Source organism: Neofelis nebulosa, chromosome 9, assembly GCF_028018385.1.
Source record: "Neofelis nebulosa isolate mNeoNeb1 chromosome 9, mNeoNeb1.pri, whole genome shotgun sequence".
NCBI lineage: Eukaryota > Metazoa > Chordata > Mammalia > Carnivora > Felidae > Neofelis > Neofelis nebulosa.
This window is the reverse complement of record NC_080790.1, coordinates 131145036-131167875: the sequence shown is the minus strand read 5'-3', so window position 1 is coordinate 131167875 and position 22840 is coordinate 131145036. Positions and strand designations below refer to the sequence as shown.

The 22840-nt window shown below is 52.7% G+C and overlaps 1 protein-coding gene across 7 annotated transcripts in view; it reads left to right on the top strand.

The window, feature by feature from the left end:
* The window catches only part of NFATC2 (nuclear factor of activated T cells 2), a 159705-nt gene that overhangs the window by 81050 nt on the left and 55815 nt on the right, over positions 1-22840 (top strand). For all 7 annotated transcript variants that reach the window (XM_058685980.1, XM_058685974.1, XM_058685975.1 and 4 more), the window contains exons 5-6: positions 863-1035; positions 15376-15516. In XM_058685980.1, coding sequence (XP_058541963.1) covers positions 863-1035; positions 15376-15516 — 314 coding nt within the window. The remainder of the gene's footprint in view (positions 1-862; positions 1036-15375; positions 15517-22840) is intronic.

The window sequence follows — 22840 nt, the reverse complement described above, 5'->3', positions numbered from 1 at the left end:
TGTTTGAAAAGTTTCTATTTTAAGAGCTTTATGTCTAAATACTTTTCTTGTGTGCTGGGAGAAAGACTACCTGTGCGTCTTTGGATTATGTTACTTGGGATGAGGCTAAATTGATTTACATGTCAGAATGTATTTGGCCTAAAGAAAATTTTTAAAGACGCAGATAGGTTGAAACTCACAAAGGAATAGGCGTGTAGCTCAAATTTGGGAAACATTGCACCCGTGCACTGGAGTTGAAAAAAAAAAAAATCTCTTTATTAGAAAATAACCTTAACTTGCAAACGGTGAGAATTTTACAGAGGACCCTGTCTGCCGTTGGCTCAGCTTTGCCGATGGTGAACGTTTTCCACGTTTGCTTTGTCACTTCCTTTGCTCCTCGGTTTTTCCTGAACTGTTAGACACGGCGACTCTTTACCTTTACATACTTGAGCGTGAATTTCCTCAGGACTAGAACGCGGTCTTTGGTGACCACGGTGCCTTTGTCAAATTAAAGATGTTTAACGCTGATCGACCCCTCTTACCTACTGAAGAGTCTCCAATCAGTTTTGCCAGTTGCGTACTTGAGTTTGTCAGACGCTTTTGAGAGTAGAGAAACTGGAATGAAAAGGTTCCCTAGCGAGGTACTTTCCACCGGGGAATTTCTCTAGTGACTTTGTGAGTGTTTGACCCCCGTCTGGGCAATCCGTTCCTGGCTGAAATCCCGATCGGCGGATTGCAATCCGCTCTCCCCGCCCCCGCCCACCTCCCCGTCTGTGGCTGGCGGTGGAACCATGTTGGTTAACTGACTTAGGTGGTTTTGTGGGTGATCTTGCCTGCTCACCGAGATGGTCAGTTCTAAGTGGGGTTCTCAACCTCCTCGCAGCATTGACTGTGCGGGGATCCTGAAGCTGAGGAACGCGGACATCGAGCTGCGGAAAGGCGAGACGGACATCGGCAGGAAGAACACGCGGGTGCGGCTGGTTTTCCGGGTGCACATTCCAGAGGCCAGCGGGAGGATCATCTCCCTGCAGACTGCATCCAACCCCATCGAATGCTGTAAGTTGGGCGCTGGGCAGCGTCGGCCTTCGCCGCGTATACTGAACGTGACCTTCCGCCCCGGGCCAGGTGCTCAGCAAGAATACGCAGGACCTGCAGGGGTCGACAGGGGGCCCGAGATGACCAGAGGGCCCAGACCCAGAGCACATTGAGCGACTTCTCTCCGCTCTCATTTGCTTGTGGAAGGTTTTGTGGCCTCACAGGAAATGAAAAAATAATACAGCTAACGAGTAGCCTCCGGCTTTGTTTAGAGGATTCGAAAACGTATAAATGTTTGGGTCGTAAAAAAGGTAGATGCAGTTGGAGTGAGTTTACTGTACCCAGTGTCCTCTTTTCCTTTCCCTTGCCTCTCAGTGGCTCTCGCTGACTGAGCGGTGACTCTGCTGGTCAAGATGCTGAACGCCCAGCAGTCAGTAGCTCCTCGAATATTACGGAGGTTCTTGGCCACAGCTGATGCTCGTTTTACAGAAGAGGAGGGGGAGAGATGAGGGGTTGGCTACCCCGGGCCAGCAGGGCTGGGATTGGGACAGGAGCTTTGGCACGCACGACCGTGTCCTGCCCAACCCCCACCCCCCAGCCCCTGCTATCACCCTTGGCCCATCCGTGCCTATTCACTGAGAATCTGCCCACTGTGCCCAAACCAAAATGCAGAGGAACTTCAGAATCTCGTGTGCAGTGGCCGAGATCTGCCGTGTGGAAGGGCTCTGAGCAGAAACGCGGCTCAGTTCTCATCGGGCTTTGAAAGAAGAAGGCGCTTTGGGCTCATTCACAGGTACTTGAGGCAAGTTGCATAATTGGTTTTTGCAGTTAGACCTGGCAAAGCTTCTCGTCGGCTCAGTGTTTGAGAGTTTAGAAATCATGCGTCCAAGCACAGAGAAGAAAACAGTAAACGTTGTTGCAGAAACAAAAGCCGTTTATGTTATTTCTGCGTTCTTCGAAGAGTAGTTTTTATGGTGTTACGATCACGTTCCGTATGCAATTATGTTTCGGGATTCTGTTTCCTTTTTACTGGGCATTTTACCATAACTGTGTGCCACAAAACTCAGTTGCCTAGAGAGGCCGGGGAGGTCACACGGATGAGCGGAGATGCAGCCAGCAGAGAGTGGTGGGGACCAGGGACCAGGAAGGCACCTTCCCCACCTAAATGCGCCTGCCTTCTACAACTCCAGCCGGCATTTCCATGTGGGCATGGAGACTCGGAGGTGGCCGGATCCTCTGGCTTTTTAAGATAAACCCCAAATCTCCTGATTTTTAAAAAGCAGCAACAAATCCAAAATACTGTGTGGATTAGAGAAAATCTTCATGTGGCTTTGATTAATCAGAGGGAGTCTTAATCAGACACTAATGAGTAAAGGAAAAGCATGAATATCTTAAGCAGAAAGGGTTGGGGAAGACTGGCCCTCAGGATTTCATTTATTGATTAAAAAATTTTTTTTTCACGTTTATTTATTTTTGAGAGAGAGAGAGAGAGAGAACGCACGCGTGGAGGAGGGGCAGAGAGAGAGGGGCACCCAGAATCTGAAGCAGGCTCCAGGCTCTGAGCTGGCAACACGGAGCCCGATGTGGGGATTGAACTCACGAGCTGTGAGATCCTGACCTGAGCCAAAGTCAGACGGTTAACTGACTGAGCCACCCAGGCGCCCCTGGCCCTCAGGATTAAAAGCCAGTGAGGAGAGACTGTGGGCCCTCTTGGGGGGGGAGAAGCCAGAAGTTGGTCTTGGTCGGTCTTTGGAAAAAAGATGGAGGGGCCCTAGGATTTCCTCCAGCCACGGGAGTCACGATGTGGATCGGGCCACACACGGTGGTGAGTCTCTGCTCTGACGTTAGAAGAGAAAGACCCAACAGCACACAACAAGGGAAAACAAGATTTGAAAACTATGTCAGAAACATTGGAGTTCCCCTCCTCTACCCAGCAGACCCCACCCCTGTCCCCTGAGTGCTGGGCACAGTGGCTGCCTCACCACGGTGTTGGTTCTGAACATCTCGAGATGTTTTGGGAAGGAAACCCGGGCTCTTCCTCAGTAATTTGGGGGATTTTGAGAAGATAAGGTCTCCTTTTTCTGGCAGGTGACTCACTCGACAGGATGGGGCTGTGGTTTGTAGCAAGGTGGGGAGCAGGCAGCCTCAGGAGGGACCACACGCCAGAGTCCCTGTTCCTCTCCGTCTCTGGGTCCCTCGGGTCAATGTATCTCATGTTGATCTGAGAGTTGAAGGATCAGCGCTGAACCACATGCACCTCCAGCAAGATCTTCAGGGTGTTGTGAAGTCATTTGAACCTTGAACGTGGGCTTTTTTTTTTTTCTTTATATTTGGCTGATTCAACTACCTCCTTTTGACAGATAAGGAAACAGGCTTTCTTGGTAAAGTGATTCACTCACTTTTTTACTCAGTAGAGCTAGGGTCTCCAGCTTTCTGGTTCTGTGAAATACCTTCTTATGGTTTCTAGAACACCTCCGTTTCTTGCAGGGCCAGACCGAACTACCAGCAGGCCACACGCTCTCTCACCCAGAATCTTCTGTCATTTTTATTGCCACCTCTGTTCTCTTTTCCAAGACTGGTGCCTGATCGTTAATCTAAATATTTATTGACTAACGGGCTTACTATTAGATGTTCAGTAAATATTGACCACTAGTCCGTAGCACATAGTGATGATCCTCCGGGAGATATTCAATAAATATTTATTGACTAGTTGACTTTGTATATGCCCCCTGGGGAGGGTGAGCTGGTGAGAAAAACATTCAGTGGACTCATACTTATTGGCAAGGCTACCTTACTTTGGAGGTGCTGATTATATAACGTCTTGGGGAATCAGGGATGAGTTCTCAGATTCCAGCAAAAAAAGGACAAACCCTGGAGGCCGCTCTTGGGAAAGTAGGCCGATTTGCTAGACTTGTAGATTCCTTACGTTGATGCATAGCACGCCGGAGGTCAAACCTCACCTTTGCTTTCTCTTTCCACGAGACGTTCAGTATTGCCAAGGAGATGCCTTCAGTCCCCTCCCTGATTGTCAGCAGAGCCGATTTTGAAGCTTCTCCAGTCCGCCTGGCTCTGGGTGCCGTCCCCACCCCTTCCCAGTCCTGACGGATAACCGGGTCTCCCTGGCTTCTCTGGGAACGTGGGAGAGTTCAGGAGGGAACACGCTTGTCTTCCCCGACGACAGACATCTAACTCTGCTCTCAGGGTTCTGGAGGCCAGACCCCAGAATCCAGGTGGCGGTCAGATTGTTCCTAATGAAGACTCTGAAGGGGGGATGTTCCAGGCCCCTCTCCTAGTGACTGGCAACGGCCGGCACTCTTGACTCTCCTTGGCTTGTGGGTCTGTGACTCCAGTCTCTGCCTCCTGTTCACGTGCCCCTGTTGTCTGTGTGTCCTTCTCTGTCTCTTATGAGGACACTGTCACTGGGCTCAGGGCCCCCGCTAATCCTGCACAATCCACCCTCCAATTTTACCTTATTTGTGCCTTCAGAGATCGTATTTCCAAATACAGCCACGTTTGAGGTTCTGGGTGCCTGGGGCTTTGTTCATCCCATGACCCTTCCTCCTCAGCTACATTTCTTGACTTCTCAGTCGCCTCTGCCCCTCAGTTCCCAAATCCACTGGGCTCTTTCTCTGTCCTCTCTCTTGGCTTTTGCCCACACTGTCACCTCCATCCAGAACGCTGGTTCTCAAACTTGGTCGCACGCTGGCACCACCTGGGGAGTTATTAAAAAACAAAACAAAAAACCCCCCAATGTGTTGCCCGAATCCCACCCCAAAGATGGCAAGTCCCTTGGTCTGCAGTGGGGTCTGTGCATGGAGAGATTTTGGAGGTCATCTGGTGATTCTGATGTGCTGGGAAGCATGGGGCCCGCTCACCTTGCCCCCTCCGGTCCCTCGGTTGGCTCCTCCTTATCCAAGGTTGCTGTGTCCATGGCCCCTCGGGAAGGATGCACGCCCCCGACCCCACAAGGTACAGGCCCCCCGCTCTGTGCTGACAACCCAATTTACTCCTTGGTCTCTCTCCTGTAAGGACAGAGACCAGAAGGCATCAGCCAGGGCCTGGCATATAGCACCTATCTCTAAAATGTTTGTTTAAAACAAAAATAGTGAACGCCAGCCTCTCCAGGCTGCCCAGCGGGAGAAGAAGGTGACGAGGAAGCAGAAGGGGGCTGTCGGCAGGTGGGAAGGCCTTGTCCCATGAGCGTCTCTCTGGGAATCTCCTCCCTGCCCCTCTCTGTTCTTCGAGAGAACACCCAAGGCGGTTTTCCACCAAGTCCTGCCCACTCCCGGCACAGAATAGGAATCCACTTTGCTCCTTGTGTAGGCACTGGGGCGTGGGTGCATGGTGTAGACCAGAAAGTGGGTTTTCTCACATGCTCTTTTCAGCGCCTCCCTTCTCGTGACATCACTGTGTGTCACCGAGCTCTAATTGAGATACAACAAATGACACAGAGCGTGCGTCTTCAGTTCAGTGATTTTCAACAATTCAAAGGACCTGCGTAACCACCGCTCACAAGGAGACGCGGGACATTTCCTTCCCTCCTGGAAGGGCCCTCACACCCCATCAGCCGGTGCCGCCTCCCCATCCCCACACACAGGCAACCACCGTTCTGATTTCTATCGCCAGAGATTAGCTTTCCCTGTTCTAGAACCTCACGCCATGGCATTGGACAGCGTGTACTTTGTGTCTGGCTGGTTTCGCCCAGCATCAGCTTGGTGCTTTTGAGAACCATTGCTCTTATCACGTGATTCTGGCTGCTGTGAACCTTCTAATCCAAATGCTTTCACTGCCCTTGGGTGAACACCCGGGAATGGAATGGCCGGTTCACGGGGAAAGGTTATGCTCCAGTTTATGTATTTTCCAAACCATAAAATGATTTTCTCTGTGCCAGAGTGCACGAGAGCTCCATCTGCCCCACGTCCTTACTGGTGTTGGCTTCTGCCCGTCTTTTCTACTGGGAGCCACTCCGGGAGTGGAAAGTGGACCTCCTCGTGCGTGATTTGCATTTGCCCAGTGGCTCACGATGCTGAGTGCCGGTGTGTGCATCTGCTGGCTGTCCCGGTGTCTTCTTTGCTGAACTGTCTGTGCACAGCTTTTGCCCTCTTGCGATGGGGTCACTCCTCTTGTTATTATTAATACGCGTCAGTTGTTCATGTGTCCTGGGTGGGAGCCTTTTGTCCGATGTGTGTAGGATGAATATTTTCCCCGGTCCACGCTTGGGCGTCAATATTTTATTTTGACTAAATCCCAATGTATCATTTTCTTTTCTTTTGGGATTAGTGCTCTTTGCATTCCCCCAACAAATTTCTACCGGTCTGAAGGAAGCAAACGTATCCTTTTACGTTTTCTTCTAGAAGCTTTTTGATGCTGGGTTTTAGGTTTAGGGATGCACTCCACCTCAGGCTAATTTTGGTGTCTGGGGTGAGTAGGGTCGGGGTCCATCATTCACCACCCCCAGATTGGCCCACCTCGGATGCCGTTTCCTGGAAGCAAGCACTTGGACAACCCGACCGTGTTCCCCTCCCTCGCCAGCTTTCCTTCTCTGCCCCACTTGACTCTTGTAGGTCTGGCTTGGGAGACGGGCGATCACACGGCACTGCTTCGTGAAAATCCTAGAAGCAGCGGGACCAGACTGGCATATTGCCTCCTTTCTCGTGAAGCAGGGCTACTTACCTCGTTCACCTGCTTCTGCCAGAGGCCGAGAGGACCTCCATAATTCTTGTGGGCGTCTTAACGTGGATTCTTCCACTGAAAACGCATCTGGAGCGCATGATACGCTGTTCTAGGCACTGGGGATAAGATAAAACAGTGGTCAAGACAAAAGTCCCGGTCCTCGTGCAGGCCACATTCTAGCGAGGAAAACCCACCCTAAATAATGAAAACCATCATTTTCAACAGTGAAGTGTGATGACGAAAATATGCGTTGGTGACTTGGGGGGAGGGCTGAGCAGCAGCAGCCTTGGGTGTGCTGAGCAGGGGAGACTTCTTGGAGGAGGTGGCCTATTAATCTGAACCTGAGCGGTGGGGGAGCATGGCCCAGCCAGAGGATACAGTAAGTGCAAGGGCCCTGAGGCAGAGATAAGTTCTACATCTTCAGGGAAAAAAAGGGCAGCTGGGGAGGCTATGTGGAGTGAGTACGGATCAGAAGAAGTCTGAGATGAAGCTGGGGACTTGGACTTTGTTCAAAGTGACATGGGAAGGCTTGAGTTCTAAGTAGGGGGCTGACATAAGGGGATGCGTGTTCCAAAACTTGTTTAGCGCGGTCCCTGGCACATAGCAGATGCTCATACATGCTTGAAGACCAAATGAAGGAAGGAAGGAGACCACAGGGACCCGGCAGGGAAGAGGCGAAGGAAGAGGAACAGTGACCACAGCCAGCTGCTGTGCGTCAGGCACCTTCTGTGTTGCCCCCGAATCATCATAAAAACACTGAGCTCAGTGGCCGTTCCCGTTTACAGTCGGGAAAACGGAAGCACGGAGAAGTCAAATAAGTTGCCCGGGGTCACACAGCTAGTAAGGGACCAAACCAGCCGTGACCTCCACATCGTGCTGGATCTCGGGACGCCCAAGGTTGAGTTAGGTCACGAGTGACAGATTAATTTGGGCTGGAACCGAAAGTTTGGCCTCGTGTCGTGTAAGCCAGAGACCAGCCCGGTGACCCTCCGAGGGCTCCGCGTGCCTTCCCCGCGGCGCTGTAGCAGTAAATCGTGGGCGACATTCGGGCATCGGGCGGAGGGTGGCTAGGCCAGGCCTTTGTCGGCCCCCCGCCCTCCAAGGAGACTTTTAAGCGACGACTGAGAAGCCACGTTTCCGGCAACGTTGAAGCCTGTGTGACGGGGAGAAGCCGGCTAGGGTAGTGCTGAGGTGTGGGCCTGGGTTCAAAGAAATGCCTCTGCCACTTACGGGCTCTTTGGTCCCAGGAAGTCACTTACCACTCTGTGCCTCAGCTTCCTCATCTGTAAAATGGGGACAGTAACACTAGGTGTCTCTCGGCTCTCGTCGGGGCCAGACGAACGCGTGTACACACGGCAGGTGCCAGCCGAGGTCACCACAGGCCAACCCAGCGCCTGTCTCGTGGGGTGTCTCACACCTGCTGGCTGGGAAGCCAGAGGCCCTTGCCTAGGCCTGGGCCTCTCACGGCCGCTCTGTGCCTGCCAAGGTTAACAAACACCAATTGTTTCAGGCGTGCCGGCCCCAAGCACACGCCCTGCTGCTGAGACGGGACCTGGAAAGTGACCTGGCCGGAGGAGCGTGTGGGCCAGGGGGTGCGTGCAGGAGACCCGGGCACGGGGGTGGGAAGGCAGGAGCCGGGTGACTTCTCCGCTGATTGAAGACAGAGCGTCCGGCCCTTCACCGAGCCGGTCACACAGGTGCAGGGAAGGCATCACCACCCCGACCGAAGGCCTGCGGCGCCCCTGACCCTCGCGTGTCGGAACTTGGCTCCACGGTGAGGCTCGCCTCAGTAACATTGCTGGATTGGCACCTGCCAGCGAGTGCCGGGGGCCCGGAACGCCCCCCTCGTGGAGCTCCTGTTCTAGGGGGTTGAGGTTCGGAAGAGTTTTGGGGTTTGCTGCGGCCGCGCGGCTGGCAAGGAGAAGGGCAGAGCTGGGGGTGACACCCGTGTCCTTTCCCCCGTCCAGGCCGCCTGGGTCCTTCGGTGACCGGGACACTCGTCCAGCTCACGGAGAGGCCTGCAGCTCTCGGGGGGAGGGTCTTGTATGGAGACACGTGGGAATGTCCCCACTAGCACATTGGAAAGGGGTAGTAATTGAGCAAGAAAGTAGCTCCCGCGATGGCCCACGAGCTTTGTGGGTTCGATGAGCTGAGATACACCAGCGCTTCAGGGCACACGTTACTGTCCCATACTCCAGGTGAGAAAGCTGAGGCCCCCTGAGGTCTGGAGTTAGAAGGTGGTCACATGCACGGCGGACCCCGTGTATTCGTGCCCACGGTACCCCACTCCTGTGGTGTGAGTGGCGACAGGACCCTCACAGAGGTGGACCCCACACGCAGGGAGCATTGGGGTCTGCTGTCCCACCTCCCACTTCCCAGGGAAGACCGGGGAATATCCGGGGCAGGGGCTGAGGGGCCTGAGGGGCCGGTCTCCGGCCAGGTCTGAGTCAGCACCTTATTCTGAGCCGGGCCGGAATACATCAGCCAACGACGGTGGCCTGATGGAGACACGAGAAGGGTGTGCGGCAGCCGGAGCACCGTGGCCAGGGGTGGTCAGGGCTTCGGCCGGGACGAGGCTTCCGGGAGGCCCCTCCTTGCCTGGGCTGGCTGGCGGCTTTCCCACGGGGAAGCCTTTCCCGAAAAGGGGCCTCTCAGGGTAGTGGAATCCCACCGTCTAGCTTGCATTCGTGTAACTCATTTAATCTGCAAACGGCCCCATGAGGCCGGTACTCTGATTATGCCCAGTTTATAGATGAGAAAAGAGAGACACAGAGAGATTACGGGACTTGCCCACGGTCCCAAAGCTCGGAGGTCACCGAGCTGGGCTTTGGACTTAGGCAGCAGCCTTTTACCCACGGCCCCAAATTGCCTCTTCACCTGTGTTATAATATAAACAAAAATGTATACGTGAAGTGCTTGGAAACCAAGACGCTCTCTATGGCAGCTGTAATTATTCGCTATTATGAGCAGAATCCACCTACTTTGCGGCATCAGATTTCTCTGTCCAGCCTCTCCTGCCTGTCTCCTGAGGTTTTTCGGGCAGATCGTAATTCTTGGCCACACACCCCAGTGACGGGGCGGATCCTAGACAGGCAGGCAGAAATGTTCCGTTTCCAGGCTGACTCGGGCAGACCCCGCAGGACCCCACGCCGGTGAGAATTTCCCCTCACCGCTTTGCCGCTCCCCATCAGCCACTGTTGCTGGTAAAAGCAAACACCCAAACTGGTTAAACCAACAGTGCCCTGTTGATTCAGAGCTCGTAAAACACAGGAGCCCCAAGCCCCTTTATGACGTGCCAGAATCTGGGGGCAGGGGGGAGGCCTGGGGAAGTCTCTCGGTGAGGGCCACCTAGAAGCTTAAGCTGGAACAGGGGGCCTAGACTTCACCCACAGGCGAGAGCGGGGCCCTCGGGATGCCTTTAAAATGGCGGCCCCTGGTCTGGGGGGAGAACAGTGCAGGGTAACCGGTTTGGGTGGTTTAGATTCTCTAACGGTGGACAGGCTGAAGGAGAGTCGGGGGGCTGCTGATGGGGGCTGCTGTGGGCCCGGGCTTCCTGAGAGCCCTCCCACAGGTCCTGGGTGGTGTCGGTCCAATTAGCAGCCATAGGTGTGAAAAGTTGCATCAGAGAGAGAGGAAGAAGCAGACCCCAGGAGGGTAATTTTGCTTGCTGTTTGCCTCTCTTCAGTTCCTCTTTCGGAGGCTAATTGGCTTTGTTTGCTTTCCTTCTGGGCTCTCTGAGGATGCAGGGGCATTCCCTGGAGGAGGTCCCCTTGCCCGGATGTGGCCTCTTCAGAGTCAAAGTTGGCTCTTAAACAAATGTGGGCAACAAGTCACCTGGAAAGATTGTTCACATGCAAATTCTAGGAGCTCCGGGTGCAGTGGGTTGAGGGGTGGCCTGCGTAGCTGCATGTTGATGAAGCGCCTCCTCCAACCAGGTGACCTGGGGACCTTGGAGACACTCTGGCAGTGACGGTTGGGAAATCCTAGCTAGTGGTTCGGGATCCACCAAGACCAGCAGCGCCCAGAGCACACGGGCCGTGTAAACACACGGGACGTGGTCGGCACACATTTGGCAAAATACTGACTGTAAGGCGGCCACACTCAGCCAGTGCCTGGCGCGTGGGACGTACTCGAGACACCACAGGCTTTAGCGTCGGTGACCTTGCTGGCTGAAATTTACCAGGGCAGAGACGCTTCGTGTGTGTTCTCCCGTGGATGCCTCAGGACGGCCTGGGAGGGGGGTCTGGGAACAGTTGCACTTTACAGGTGGGGACCCAGGTTTGGAGAAGCCCACGCGAGGGTCGCTCGAGCGAGGACCGAGGACCGCCCAACGCTCTAGCCCGCACCCAAGCTGGGGCCGCCCCTGGATGGAGCTGAGTAGCCTAGGATTTGTTTCTCAGTCTCTCAAGTGTCGTGAACAGTGCCTTCCTCGGTGCTCCAGCAGGGCCGTCGTTAAAGGGTCTGTTACGATAACAGATGAGAAAATATTTCGAAATCGGCTGGGCAAGAAAGAGCGGCAGTTTGGAAGTTAACAGTGTTAAAGAATAGTTTCTCGAATGGTTACCGCGCGCTAGGCCCTGGCTGAGTGCTTTTGTTTTACACTCGATGGTTTTGTGTTTGTCCTGTTTTGTCGTGGTAAAATACACCTAACACAGTTTACCGTTTAGCCCGCCGTGAGGACTACAGTTCTGGGGTGTGGAGGACACTCATGAGGTGGTGTTACCACCAGCCGTATGGGTACGGAGCCTGTCCACCACCCCAAAAAGAAACCCCAGACTCCTGGGCACCCCTGTCCGTTTTCCTTCTCAATGGATGCCCTTATTCTGAGTGTTGTGAATATGGAACATAGAACAGTTGTCCTTTGGTGTCTGGCCCCTTCGTTTAGCATAACGTTTTCAAGGTTTGCCTGTGGTGTAGCCTGTATTCCTTCTCATGGCTGAATCGTCCTTCCGTATGGGTATACCACACGTCGGCCATCCATTCGTCCGTGGACGGATAGCTGGGTTATGGACATTAGCCATTTTCCCAGGTTTGTCCTGACTGCGTCCATGTTGACATGTGCTATGTTGTCTCGTACTGTTTGTAGCACACCCGTGAGGGCAGGTACTCTTAGGCGGCATCTGTGACCCAGAGAGGTGAAGTCACTTGCCCAGGGACGCACAGAACGGAGGCGACAGGAGGCAAACCCTTGAAACCATGGCTTTCTGACCCCAGAGCCCAAGCAGCAGGAAACAGAATTCTCCTTTGGTTCCCAGGGTCCTGCATCATCCTGCCATGATGGTGCTGCGGATCAGACCTTGTGGGGCCCATTGGAAGCCTTAAGGATTCTTTTAAAAAAAAAAAAAAACGTAGGCTGGGGTCCTCCCCTCCGACCATTGGAGTCCGTGGTTCTCATCCAAGGGCGATTTGGGGCCCCTCCTTCCCAGGGGCCATCCAGCTCTATATCTAGGGGTAATTCCGTGTGTCAACTGGGAGGGGTGCAGCTGGCATCCAGTGGAGGCCAGGGATGCCACTAAACATCCCGCAGGGCACAGGACAGCCCCACAGCAAACGCGGGTCCAGCCCGCAGGTCAGTAGTGCCTAGGCTGAGAACCCCTGCTCTACAATCAGGGCCTGGGTGTCCGTACTTTCTAAACTTCCTGGCTCGTTCTAATGTGCCCCCAGAGCTAAGAGTGCCTCTTGGTCAGTGCGTAACGATCACATGGATCCCTTATTGCACTGAGCCCTTCCTTGGGTTCAGGAGGTCTGGGGTGGGGCCCATAGCCCTGCGTTTCTAACAAGCTCACGGTGACTCTGGCGTTCCCACTTGGGGTTCAGGACTGGAGAGGAGGCAAAAGAAAGTACAGGGAGCTGGGCTGGACTCTCGTCATCCTCTCTCTTTAAACTTCTGTTTAAAAAGAGTGTTTTCCTTCAGATAAGGAGAAGGGGTGGGAAATGCAGATGAGGCAGAGGGAGAAAAAGTTGGTTGGTCAAAACCACAAGGCTTTGCAGGAGAAGCAGTCCGTTGTGTTCACAGCAGTGCTCAGTGATTCACAGAGCAGCCGTCCGGGCCAGCTTCCCACCCAGCGCCGAGAGTCACGGCCACGGCCAGTCTCCGGCCCGGCTGGCTGCGAGCCCTTGGCTGGCTTGCCCAGGAGTGATGACTCAGGCTTTCCACCTGTAGAATGGGAGGGATGGCTCTTGCCCCCCATTCCTGGTGGGGGGGGGCACCCATTCCTGGGGCCCGAAGCCCCCAGCTGCCCCCCAGGCTCATCAGAGGCAGATCTTAAAAGTCGGGACCTGCTTTTCCAGGCGAAGCAACTGGTGTCTTCACTGCTCATAAATCTCCATTTGTGGCAGCTCGATTAGGAAGTCCTACAAAACTCCTATACTGAAAGAAGGGATTAATGACCCAGCCCATGTGGGAGAAATTAGCAGCTTCTGCAGAGAGGCCTTTTGAATGTATGCTCTGAACCGGCAGCCCCTGGGCTCGGCACTGGCTGGCTGGTCCCTGGGCTGAGCCAGGGATGGGGTGAAACCGACAGGGGATCATTGTGAGTCATCGGGTTGCACTTTCAAGGTGAAGTGTCTGGGAGCATCTGGAGGGTCCACCGTAGACTCCTGAAATGTTGCCAGTCGCACGGTTGCTCCTGAAGGAGCGGGTTTCGGGATCGAGGGAGGGGCGTGCTCGCCACCTGGAGGTCCAGGCCGGCCAGGAGGGAAGGGTTAGGTTTGGGCCCCCAGGCCTCATGCGGCTGCTGCCCGCCCCAGCTCCCGGATGGGGAGGTCCTCGGGCCCCTGGCACGGAAAGGGCTGGCCCTCCGCCCAGTTCTTGGGCTTGGGAGGAACGCCAGGAGCTCAGGCTGACTCATAAGGGGAGGGCCGGCCTCGTCAGCCCACGCTGCTAAGGCGAGGCCCCGGGCGGATGAGTCCCTCTCGCTGACTGGGATGTGTTTCTCACCCTGTGCAGGGAAGGGGGCTGGAGAGGGTCTTCGTTCTTCCATGCAGCCTGCATTCCAGAACAATCAGTGGCCGGCTGCAGTGACTAAGGACTGGGGCCTCTGGAGCTGGACAAACCATCTTCTGAGGATTCAGACCTAAGCTTAACCACACACCCTGACCTGACTTCTCTTAGCTTTAGTTTTCTCCCCAGGCAAATGTGAATAATTTTAATACTTCCTTCCTCAGAAAGTTGCTGTGAGCATATATCGTTGTGACTCAACACTCAGCATAGACCTGTTCTGTTTCTCCATCTTTCATTCATTATAGATACAGATGAGGATCTAGATATAGAGAGACTTCCATGTACGTACATATTAAGATATATTGAGATATATCCATATCTGTGTCCATCCATCCATTCATACATCCTTCCATTTGTCCCTCCATCCACCCATCCACCCATCCACCCATCCATCCATCCATCCATCCATCCATCCATCCTTCCATCTGTCCATTTGTCCATCCATCTATCCATTCATCTATCCATCCATCCATCCATCCATCCATCCATCCATCCATCCATTCATCCATTCATCTGTACATCCATCCATTCATCCTTCCATCTGTCCATTTGTCCGTCCATCTACCCATTCATCTATCCATTCATCTATCCATCCATCTGTCCATCCGTCCGTCCGTCCATCCATCCATCCATCCATCCTTCCATCTGTCCATTTGTCTGTCCATCTATCCATTCATCTGTCCATCCATCCATCCATCCATCCATCCATCCATCCATCCATCCATTCATCCCTAGCACCTCCTACTAAATCCAAGAAGACACTGTTCCTGGCCTTGGGCTTACAGCAGTACAGAGCTCCGTCCTGGGGCTTACATTCTAGTGTGGGGAGATTCGAAAGACAGGTGACCCAATAAAACAGGGTCATGCAAGATAAAGGGGAAGGGGGAGGGGAGAGACACAGACAGATGGGGTGTGTACTGCTGTTTTACCTTCAAGGTGGGAGGATGGAAGGGTAAGGGTAAGGAAGCCTTCCTGAGGAGGGGGCACCTGAGGAGAAACCTGCAAGAAGTGAGGAAGGAAACCACGTAGATCATCAGGAAGAACTTTCCATAGAGGGAGGGACTAGAAAGTACAAGTGTGCAAAAATAGGAGTTGGGGAGTGTGTTTGAGGGACATTGAGAACATTCTAGAAGCATGGCTAGAACACAGTGAGCAAGGAGGGGGATCCTAGAAAGTGAGGTCAGAGAGGTGATGGGGCAAGATGATGTTGTTTTGAAGACTGAGTTCAGGATTGCCAGGGAATTGCCAAGCGACTATGTCTGAACTCTGCAGGAACCGGGTCCTAGAGTCAGCATGCATGGTCCCTTCAAGCGTTTGCTAACATCAGGGGCACAAGGAGAGGGTACTCTCTGGCAAAGGGGTGCTCTTATGAAAAAGTTGACTTGCCCTCCTTTTATGTAAAATAAAGATCAAATCTCATTCGCCTTTCCTCCCCGTTGGGAGAATAGACACCTGTCCCTTGATTTGTGAAAACAAGATGCGTTGTTGGAAGAAGACTAGCCCTAACAACCTAGGGCACTCAGACAGGAACATGTTGTTTCCGGGGTCAGCCGTTGTGGGGGCTGATGGCTCCACGTTTGTGATGACAGCAGGTGACAAAGGTGGGCGGGGCGTGCCGTGAAGTCAGCCTCTTTTGAGCAGACTTCTTCTGCCATTGCAATGACTTCTTTTCCCCTCGCCCTCAGCCCAGCGATCCGCCCACGAGCTGCCCATGGTGGAAAGACAGGACATCGACAGCTGCCTGGTCTACGGGGGCCAACAGATGATCCTCACGGGACAGAACTTCACAGCCGAGTCCAAAGTCGTGTTTACTGAGAAGACCACAGGTCAGGGGGCTTTTTGAGCTCTTTCCTTGTCCTCCAGCACCATATAAAACTACTGTCTCTTTCTTCCCGACAGCACTGATTTGGGGGATGGGTCCTGTGGGCAGGGTCTTAGTTTCTATTCTCCTTACTCCCCACGGGAAGCTTCCCAGGCCTCCAGCCCTGGATGTCAACACAGTTCACTGCTGCGTGGATGTGCCACAGTGTTTCGGCTGCTCCTGGGCTCTCTCGTTGGACGATAACCTTATCACTCTTTTTACATTTTTTAAAAAATGTTTATTTTTTTAGAGACAGAGAAATAGAGTGTGAGTCGGGGAGGGGCAGAGAGGGAGACCCAGAATCCGAAGCAGGCTCCAGGCTCTGAGCTGTCAGCAGGGAGCCCGACACGGAGCTTGAACTCACGAACTGTGAGATCATGACCTGAGCCAAGTCAGATGCTTCACTGGCTGAGCCACCCAGGCACCCTTCTTTTTTTTTTTTCTTTTAACTATTTTTTCACACAGAGAGGCAAACCTTCTCAACCTTATGCTATCATCAGAAAAGGAGGCCATTCCACAGGGCGAATAAGTCTGCGTGCTGTGGCCCTGGGTATCCTGGGTTCAGATGCTGACTTTGCTACTTGTTCTGTGATCTCAGGCAAATGATCTCCCCTTGCAGTGCCTTCGTCTCCTTTTATATAGAACGATAATAACAAGGGTTCTTATTGCCACAGGGTTGGCATGAAGGCTAAAGAGGTTAATACATGTCGAGTAATTATAACAGCTCCAGGTTTATTGTAAGCTATAAACATAAGCTACATACATTTTTTTTTATTATGAATAGTGCTGCAATGAATCTTTCAATACTTGTAGGACAGTTAATTGGTCTTTGATACGTGAGTGTTTGTCTGTCTTTGTGCATGTACGGTTTATTCCTAGAGTGGAATTTTGGGTAGTCGTTTTGAGAGCTTTAAATACATATTGCTGGGGCGCCTGGGTGGCGCAGTCGGTTAAGCGTCCGACTTCAGCCAGGTCACGATCTCGCACTCCGTGAGTTCGAGCCCCGCGTCGGGCTCTGGGCTGATGGCTCGGAGCCTGGAGCCTGTTTCCGATCCTGTGTCTCCCTCTCTCTGCACCTCCCCCGTTCATGCTCTGTCTGTCTCTCTCTGTCCCAAAAATAAATAAAAAACGTTGGAAAAAAAAAAAAATTTTTTAAAAATAAAAAAAAATAAATACATATTGCTAAATTAACTTCCAGAAATGTACAAATTGAAACTTCCGTCAATACTATGCCAGTAACGGTTTCACCCCATCCCAGAAGTGCCATTTTTAAAATTGTTTGTTTGTTCTTGAGAGATAGAGACAGAGCATGAGCAGGGGAGAGGCGGAGAGAGGGAGACACAGAATCCGAAGCAGGCTCCAGGCTCTGAGCTGTCAGCACGGAGCCCGACGCGGGGCTCGAACCCATAGACTGTGAGATCGTGACCTAAGCTGAAGTTGGACGCCTAATCAACTGAGCCACCCAGGCGCCCCAGAAGTGCTATTTAAAAAAAAAAAAAAAGCTTGAGAGAAAGCGGGGGAGAGAGCATGAGTGGAGGTGGGACAGAGAGAGAGGGAGAGAGAGAATCCCAAGCAGGCTCCACACTGTCAGCACAGAGCCCAATGTGGGGCTTGAACTCACGAAGCATGAGATCATGACCTGAGCCGAAACCAAGGGTCGGATGCTTAACCGACTGAGCCACCCAGGTGTCCCGCCATTTTTTTTTTTTTTTTTTTTTAGTTAAGAAATATTTGCTGAATTGGTACTTCTCTTTACTTCACGTTACTTTGCTATGAGAGGTTTAATATTTTTGTTTTTGCTCACGTGTATTCTTTTTTCCACATATCATCTGTTCATATCTTTTGCCAATGAGGTCATGGTAAACAGAGAATGATAAATTTCAAGTTATACAATTATTTGAGAGTTATGGATGCTAGATCAATTTTTTTCTCTAATGGACACGATTTCACTAAAAGGGGGTGTATTCGTATTTGTTTACCGCCCTGAGGATGATACAGAGACCATCGTGGGCAGGGTTGTCCAGTCGTGAGGACTGTGCACTGCACAAGGACACCTCTCCTCTGGGGGCTGCTCTTCAAATGGGATGCATCATCAATCTGTGTATTCCTAAGACCACTGCTAGCAGGAGGAAGCAGGGGGTCTTGGAGGAGGGGTGTTTTTTCCCAGTTCACATAAAGCCTCCTCTTGGGGTGGGCTGGCTCTGTGACCAGGCATGACATAAATAAGCCTACGGCAGTGGGGGGCTGGAAAGGGCTGGCTGGGCTTGGAAGTGGTTTAGAGGGTACGTGGTCGGTCATTGTGGGTTCGAGGGGCAGTGGTGGTGCAGTGAGGGATTAGGGACGCAGACATTTCCACGGATGCTTTGCCTTCTGTCCTATGTTTGTCCAGGACTTTATTCAACTATCTCCTTTTACCGGGCCTGAGGCTGCTTCCCGCTCTGTCCTGTTGTAAGTGACTCAGCAACGAACATCCTTTATATTCCTTTGGTCAGTTAGGCAAGAGCTCACGCTCCTAAGCCCAGACCCAGCCCCACCATTTTCTAGCTGTGTGACCTTGGGCAGGTTACTTATCTTCTCTGGGTAACGGTTTCCGCATCTATACGACATGATGACGCCCCTGCCGCGTAGGGTGGTTTAAGGATCAAGGATTCCTACATGGTAAGCGCTCATAAAATGCTTGGCACGTAGTAAGTGCTCAATACACGTTAACGATCACTATTTGTTACCGTTCTTTCCCAGGGCTGAGGCCTGTATATGGCATAGTGGATTCATGGAGGCTCGCACATTTCTCAGCATCTTGGGGGAGGCTTACTTTTCAGATGGTGGAAGGGTGTGGTACTCTCTCCCGCAGGGATTTGCTAGGCTTTTGTAAATCGGAGAGCAAACCAGCGTGGCTGGAATGTGTTGCCAAACAGGCAGAGGCTAGCACAAGTTTCCCAGTGCCGGGGAGAGACACGGCCTTGGTATGGTCTGCACGTGGGGGAACTGAGAGGGAGTCACGGAGAGTTCTTCAGCAGGAGAGTGGCCTGAGATGTACATGACCAAGCACACGTTAGCTGCTGTGGGTTTGACACACCTTCCGTGCGAGCCGACCCTCCTGCGGGCCTTCTGCTGACTTTCGCAAGAAGCCTGTGGCCTCACAGCACCTTCCTGGCAGAGGGGGAAATGCTGGTAATCTGCAGATGTCTCGTTCTCCATGCCCAGGTCTGCGTGGGGGTGGCTTGGAGGCCGGGTCCTTGCTGGTCCCTTGCAGAGCTGGGAACCAGTCAGCCTGCGTTGTCCGGGGAGTTCACATACTTGAGACGCTGCTCAGATGCCCTGGTTAAGTGTTTGTTGAGGGAATGAATCGACGGCATTTATTCTGTGGCTTGCTTTCTCTTGGTTTCAAAAGAAGTTTCACAGTTGACCTCGTGGAGGCAAGAAAACTCGGTCTGTTTCACCTTTGAAAAGTTGTGCATGAATAAGGAGAATAATCAGAGCAGCTTCCTGGGATCTTTGTCCGCGACCGTCCATGTACTGTCTCGTCTAAGCCGCTGCCTGCGAGGGGCGCTCCTCTAAGCGTGCAGTGAGGGGACTCCCCCACAGATAGCGCCCGGCATGATCCTGATGTCCAGCCTCCCTGGGCCTCCGTTTGCTGCCCTGTAAACTGGGGTACTGATGCTCCCCCGCCCCGCGCAGGAGCCCAGTGCGGACACGGTCAGTGCACGCGTAATGTGCGCGGAGCCCTTGCCGAACGTTCGCTGTTGTTTTTGCGGTCATGGTTCTCCTTGCTCAGCCCGTAGACGGCATTGACTGGACGGTGACGGGCACAGGGCCTGAGGTCAGAAGGCCTGGGTTCGAATCCCTGACCTGCATTGAGTGGCTTCGGCATCCTGGATAAGTCACGCCACCTCTCCGAGCCGGCGTTTCACCCTTCCGTAAAATACGGACGGTTTCCTTCTCTTTCTCACCTAAATGAGATAGGTGGTGGCACGCATTAGGCTCTTGGCATAGCTCGTAGCACATGGTGAATGCTCACTGAATATTAGCTTTTATTGTTATCATTATATTTAGGCTGTGGAAAGAACAGAGATGAATAAAATTCTATCTCATGGAACCAAGGGGCATTGAAAGACAACAAAAAGTAGTCATAATGAGCTAGATGCCAGGCCTCTGAGCACTTTATAGGTATTAACGAATCTCATTCCTCACGACAGCCCTACCAGATAGCTACCATGGTCCTGATTTTCCTAACGAGGAGCTGAGCCCAGAGAGGTTAAGTGACTCAGGGAAGATCACACAGCTAGTAACAGGGCAGGGGTAGGTTCGACCCCAGGCAGCCCGGCTTAAGAGTCTGCCCCCTTGGCCGTTAGCTCTTCTATTTTGAAGAAGCTTAGAACAAGGTTAATTTGCCTGAAGACCCTTCAGCTGCTTTGAACCACTGATTGGAACCGTTTTGTGGTGAGATAGACCCTCGGATTCTGCAATGGGTCCCGGGCTCAAAAGAATCCGTGCAGAACGCTTTCACGCCTAGCCTAAAGAATCCCGGGTGAAGGCGGCTTCTGGATCAGTGCCAACAGGCCAGCAGGGGTCTCGGAGACGCCCCTGGGCACCCAGGACGCCGTGGGCCTTCCCTCGTGGGATGTCGGGCTCCTCGGGGCTCTGACAGACAGGGGGCTTGTCGTGCTCTTTTGACCCTAAGTACTCGCCTCCTAGCCCGGGACTGCCTTCTGCAGGGGGACTCCCTGTTGCTCAACTTCGTTTTTCCAAAACGCATCCCGTTCCCATCTCCATGGACAGCTTGGCCGGCAAGGGCGCAGCGGGGCGGGGCGGAGTGGAACAGCTGAAGTTTTCCAAGGAAGGGGAACCCCAGCTGGTTCTCACATTAAGGAAAGGTGACAGCCTCCTGGGCTAATCTTAGCCCCCGTGTTGGGTCATCGGCACCACTGGCTCCAATGTTCTTTTTATAGCTGTCGACTAAAATGGAATTGGCGGCTTCTACTCCAGCGGGATGACAAATTGGAGACTGTCGGAAAAACAGTAGGAGAGGGGCAGCACGGTGTTTCTTAAGTTAGAAAAGCTTGGTGTTTTGGAAAATGGCATCTTATTTATAGCAGCAGTAATAATAATGATTATGATATTATTTTTATTACTGTTTTTCATTATTTTCATGACTTCCAGGAGCCTGTATGACCTGGCCCTCGCCCATCCCTCTGAATTCAGCTTTTTGGACTCTCCTTGTTCACTTGGCTGTAGCTACACCTGTCTTCGGTCTGTCCTCGGACACCTCCTGCTCGTTTCTGCCTCAGGACCTTTGCTTTGGCTGTTCCCTCTTAGAATGTCCTTGCACCATTTCTTTGTACCAGGCTGGGTCCTCCTCTGCCTTCAAGGCTCAGCACAGAGGGGACTTTCGCCACGAGCCCCTCCTTGACCGTCTGCTCGGAAGTTGTTCAGCGTGCCCCATGACCCTGTCCCCTTCTGTCCCACTGTCCTGCTTTGTTTTCTTGGTGGCCCCAGGTATCGCTGCTGAAATTGTCTTGCCTGTTTGCTTTTTCGTCTGTTATCTGGCCTCCCACATCTTAGCTCCCTGAGGACAGAGACCTGCTGTTTGCTGCTGTATCCACAGCATCTAGAACAGTCCCTAGCACATAGTAGGTGCTCACACGTACTGTGGACTGGGTGTCATCTCCTTCGGTTGTCACACCAGCCCCAAGGGGCAGGTGACATTGTCCCCATTTATAGTTGAGGGAACTGAGGCTCGTAGGGGTCGAGACACAAGTCCCGGGTCAGCCCACAGCTGGCGACAGAGCCGGAATCCCAAGTGCAGTTGGACGTGACACCCCCCTCCCACCCCGCCCCTCCCCGGGGAAGCCCTCCTCTCATGTCCGTGAGGACAGAGAGAGAAACCAAACAGGATGATGAGGATCTTTCCTATTTACCGTGCTCGGCAATGGCCCCAAAGCCTCCATATATTCTCTGAAATTTAAAAAATGTGTAATAACCTTCCAGGCGAAGTTCACGTGGAGAAGTCCAGGCTGTTCCTGACCTTCAGCTGGTAACCCTGGCCCCCGGCCACCCGGGCCTCAGGCGGAGTTGGGGGTCCCAGCAAAACATTGCAAAACAGGAAAAAATCTAAGGACACAAAAATAAAAGTGATGTGGCAGCAGAAACAGGGTTGCCATGGCTCTGAGCGACTGGCCACTTCTGGGCGGGCTCCAATGTTTTGGAAGGTTCCCCCACATGACACAGGGTTTTGGAATTTTTCAGCTGGTAAATCTTTCTGAATTCAGGCCCCTGGCCCCAGCCAAGGAGCTCCCTGGCTCTCTGTGTCCTGCGGGGGTGTCTCTTGGAACCCTGCCTGCATCGGATTACTCAGCTTTGAGACTTAAATTGTTTGAAGAGAATTTTGTGTTTTGTTTTGCTGGACGATGTTCTTGGAACAGTCTGATGGCAGAGGCTCCCATCACCTGTTGAGAGGGCAAATTGATTTTTTAGCAAGGAGGCGTGGGTGGTGGGGCTCCCTCTTCCCCCACTGAGTCATCACATCCTAATATGAGTCACTTTATTACTTGGAGGTTCCCGAAGGTTGTATTTTGAGCTTTGTTTAATAAATATAAATGCACATGCTTAAAATAAAATTCTTCTGCTAAATTAAGCATCTTTCCACGAATTAGTATCCTAGAAACATTGGAACCACCTTAAAGCAGGCCTCTCCTCCTGCCACCTGTTTTTCTCCACGGGTTTGGTTTTGCCCAGTGTAGCCACTTTCTGAAACAATAGACCTGGTGTGGGAGTCTCTCTAGCTCGGGCTTCCCTCTGGGAAAGGTCAGACTCCAGGCTGGGCTGGGGCATGACTAAGTCTCTGCGGACCTTTGCCCTCGGTGACTCACGTCCACAGTGGCCTCGGCCCCCTGGGCTGGATCCCACCGCTTAGGCACAGCTGGCTGGGATGCAAAACTTGCCTCCAAAGCCAGAGGCCGGGTCGCTGCCCCAAAGCCCCGCTAGAGACCGAGCAAACAGTCTCGCTTTCGGTCCCTTGCATGTCAGGACAGGCTTTGGGGTGAAAGAATCCTGTATCCTGCAGTTCATTCAGTGGAAGCCTTTGAAAGACGACATAGACAAGGGAGTTTTCTAGCCCACTTGGGTCCAAGCTTTTCCACCATTAGAAATGGTCCTCGATGCCAGTAGACCTGTGTGTGAATTGCAGTCAGCAGGCTGGAGTCTCCCCCTGCACCCCGACCCCTGCCCCCCCTGCAAGAAAGTTCACGGTATCTTGTGGTGATTAACACCCTTTCGTATTTTTTTTTCTA